Source organism: Echinococcus granulosus (assembly GCF_000524195.1).
Source record: "Echinococcus granulosus chromosome Unknown EG_S00177, whole genome shotgun sequence".
Taxonomy (NCBI): domain Eukaryota; kingdom Metazoa; phylum Platyhelminthes; class Cestoda; order Cyclophyllidea; family Taeniidae; genus Echinococcus; species Echinococcus granulosus.
The window spans coordinates 118,107-119,023 of NW_020170557.1; the positions used below are offsets into that span (position 1 = coordinate 118,107).

The following is a 917-nucleotide window of genomic DNA, read 5'->3' on the forward strand; positions in this document are numbered from 1 at the left end:
TTACTGCACCGCCGCCAGGCGGCCTGCCCTGTGGGCCATGCCAGCAGCCTTCAAGCGAATCTGTAGGTCCTCTTTTGTCTTGAGAAAAGTCCTGACACATGGCAAGTTTATACCAGTCTCATGGTCGAGGAAACGCGCATTGGATCCCGAGGCGAAAAAAGCACCTCAAACCCTTAGAACCGCAATTTCTGCTCCCCTTCTTTAGCAGTAAATGTTGTCCTCATCCAACCAGTTTGCTCATGTCAAGGGCACAGAGACAGTGGTGAAAAACACTGAAACCGATAACTTGTTCAAATATGTGACCGGTCGCCAAAATTGTAACTTCGAATACAAACTGTTTTGTATTTAGTCATGCCGATTGGACGTTCTTAAGAACAAGAAGGAGAGTAAAGTAGACTAGAATAAGTGAGTGCTTTTTGAGACAACATTAGCTGCCACTTTCGATCCCGGTCGCTTTAGTGGTTGGTTCCAACTCCTAGAGTCACAAATGGCAATGCTGACGATTCCAAAATTTTCTCCTTTAATCATTTGTTGGTTAATTTTATAAATGAATATGGAATAAAATTTGCGAATTTATGAACAATTTTGGAGGTTGATCAGCCATACCTTTGTGACACCTGAGGCAAACCTAAAAACATTGCCTATACCTATATAGTAATGTAGTTCTCTCTCAGTTTTAGGGGTGACGGGCCACTCAGGTCTCCTCCAGGCAACCTGTCCTCTGCACCATGCTGATCGACAATGCATACGCTGTAGGAGTATTATTTCTTCTTTCAGAGATTTTATGTCATTTTAATTAAAAAAAACACTCAAATATTGTGTCCAACACAGTCTGAAATACTTTAAAATGCCTTAAAACAGTCAAGCAGTCCTTGACACTTGACGCCACACCCATGCATACCACTAGACATGACGAG

The 917-nt window shown here is 42.4% G+C and overlaps 1 protein-coding gene across 1 annotated transcript; it reads right to left on the minus strand. All coding sequences in view use genetic code 11, as the record gives it.

The window, feature by feature from the left end:
• On the minus strand, positions 1 to 140 carry EGR_09944 (hypothetical protein; the record flags this gene model as incomplete). Its single annotated transcript, XM_024499193.1, has 2 exons — positions 1 to 78; positions 114 to 140. 2 exons carry the CDS (start codon positions 138 to 140, stop codon positions 1 to 3), a joined length of 105 nt encoding a protein of 34 aa, XP_024346399.1.
• Between the last annotated feature and the right edge of the window lie 777 nt (positions 141 to 917).